This window comes from Leptopilina boulardi, unplaced genomic scaffold (assembly GCF_019393585.1).
Source record: "Leptopilina boulardi isolate dan_hultmark-lab unplaced genomic scaffold, ZJU_Lbou_2.1 LbouV2_231, whole genome shotgun sequence".
Lineage (NCBI taxonomy): Eukaryota > Metazoa > Arthropoda > Insecta > Hymenoptera > Figitidae > Leptopilina > Leptopilina boulardi.
Window position 1 is genome coordinate 833,654 of NW_026137787.1, and position 1,879 is coordinate 835,532.

Consider the following 1,879-nt stretch of genomic DNA (forward strand, 5'->3'; position numbering starts at 1 on the left):
TGCACGTCAAGATATCACTTTAGACTAGCAAATCAACACATTCGATCATATTTTAAGGTTATAGGTATGTGATTCTTGTGTTTACACATGTAAATATTATTCTTCGCAGATTTTCTCACAAAATACTTGATAGATTGAGCTAAAATTTTGTGAAGAACTCAAAAATAGTATAAGAAATCGCTGTCATATGCCAGAGTATTAATATTTCGTCAAAAAATTTATTTTTATATATTATTTCAAATTTATGGAAAATTCAATATGGCGTCAATACGATTTTAGTCATTTATCTTTGTTGGCATGTAGATTATTTAGAGCACGATGTAGTCAATAATAATACACAAATACGAATGAAAAACAGTCGTTTATTCAGAGCACAAAGACGATCGAGACGTTCATGGTCGAAGCAAAATCAAGAAGGGAAGAGGGAGTGCGTGCGCACACGGTAGTGACGTACGAGCAACTACTGCTAGAGTCAAGCGAGATATTAGGCGCCAATATACAATATTTCAACAATCTTAATATTCAATTTTCTAAGAATAAATTTTTTGACAAAACATTAATATACTCTGACATATAATAACGAATCATAATACTATTTTTCAGTTTTCCACAAAATTTTATTTCAATTTGCCAAGTAATTTGCGAGAAAACCTGCTGAGAATTTTACATGTAAAATAACAACAATCACATGACCTTAAATTTAAGTGTTCAAGAATTTTTTATAAATAAATTAAAAATCGATCTTATTCATAGCTGAGATAATGAAGATGACAATTATTATATTGAGATATTGAAAAGGAATGAAGCTAAAAAAAATGAAGTAATTAAAGATGCAGAAGATATTTTTACCGCTTACATTTAACAAGTTTGACTTCACTGAAATTTTAAATTTTAAATAAAAATTGTGTTAAATAGAAATTCCGTTAATTGAAAATTCTATTTTACTGAAATTTTATCAAATGAAAATTCTAACTAATTAATTTTTAAAACTTAATCTAATTATTAACTTATCTCTAAAATTTTGAATGTAAAATTTATTTAGCTAAATCTTTCTATCGAATTTTAACAAAAATTAATTTTTTTATATTACATAAAAAAAAGAAAGTATTTAAAAATGCAGAGCTCCAAAAATAATTTCTATAAACCAATATTCCAAAATTTATAAGGATTCATAAGGAGAAAATAATTTTTTCATACCGATTATAATTCGAATAATGGAAAATTTATTAAATTAAATAAATGGAAGCACTGTGAAATTGTTTTTGTGCTTTTAATATAAATGAAATAATATTGAGCAGGAGAGTGTGCCTATTGTTCAACTGGTCGCGTATTATCGAGGTCTGTCAGCTATCGATTATCAGCTTTCTTCCCTTTTATTTTTCTTTAATAACGCTTCCGTGTACTGCTCTTTTCTCGACCTCTTTTGTCCAATTTTGAACTCCATTTCTTCACATTCTTCGGCTGCCAAGCTCATGGACTTTCCACTGTCACTTATTCTTTTTCTTTTTTTTTCACGTTTCGTTTCTGTTTTCGATAATTCCAATGGCAAATTATTTTTATTCTTTATATTCCAAATCAATTTTTTGTCAGAAGGTCCTTGACAGCAACTAAAAAAAAAAAAAAATTCAGAAATTTTATATAAATCAAAACATCTTTTTATCCTTTTCAAATTTATGAAAAACAAATTTTTTATCGCATTTATTCTATTCATTATTGATTGGTTTTTCTTATCGTTTTATTCTCAAATATTTATTTTCATTTGAAGAATTCAATTCAAAATTTAATTATAAAATTAATAAATGAAGGTACGAGATCAGAAGACATTGAGAGGATGGGAACTTTTATTTTTCTTTTAAATGCATTTTTAATCTTAAAAACT

The 1,879-nt window shown here is 26.3% G+C and overlaps 1 protein-coding gene across 1 annotated transcript; it reads right to left on the bottom strand.

The window, feature by feature from the left end:
- Positions 1–1,200: 1,200 nt before the first annotated feature.
- On the bottom strand, positions 1,201–1,607 carry LOC127280260 (uncharacterized; the record flags this gene model as incomplete). Its single annotated transcript, XM_051303149.1, is given in 1 exon segment — positions 1,201–1,607. A coding segment is annotated over 1 exon segment (250 nt), but the record flags the coding sequence as incomplete, so codon positions are not given.
- Between the last annotated feature and the right edge of the window lie 272 nt (positions 1,608–1,879).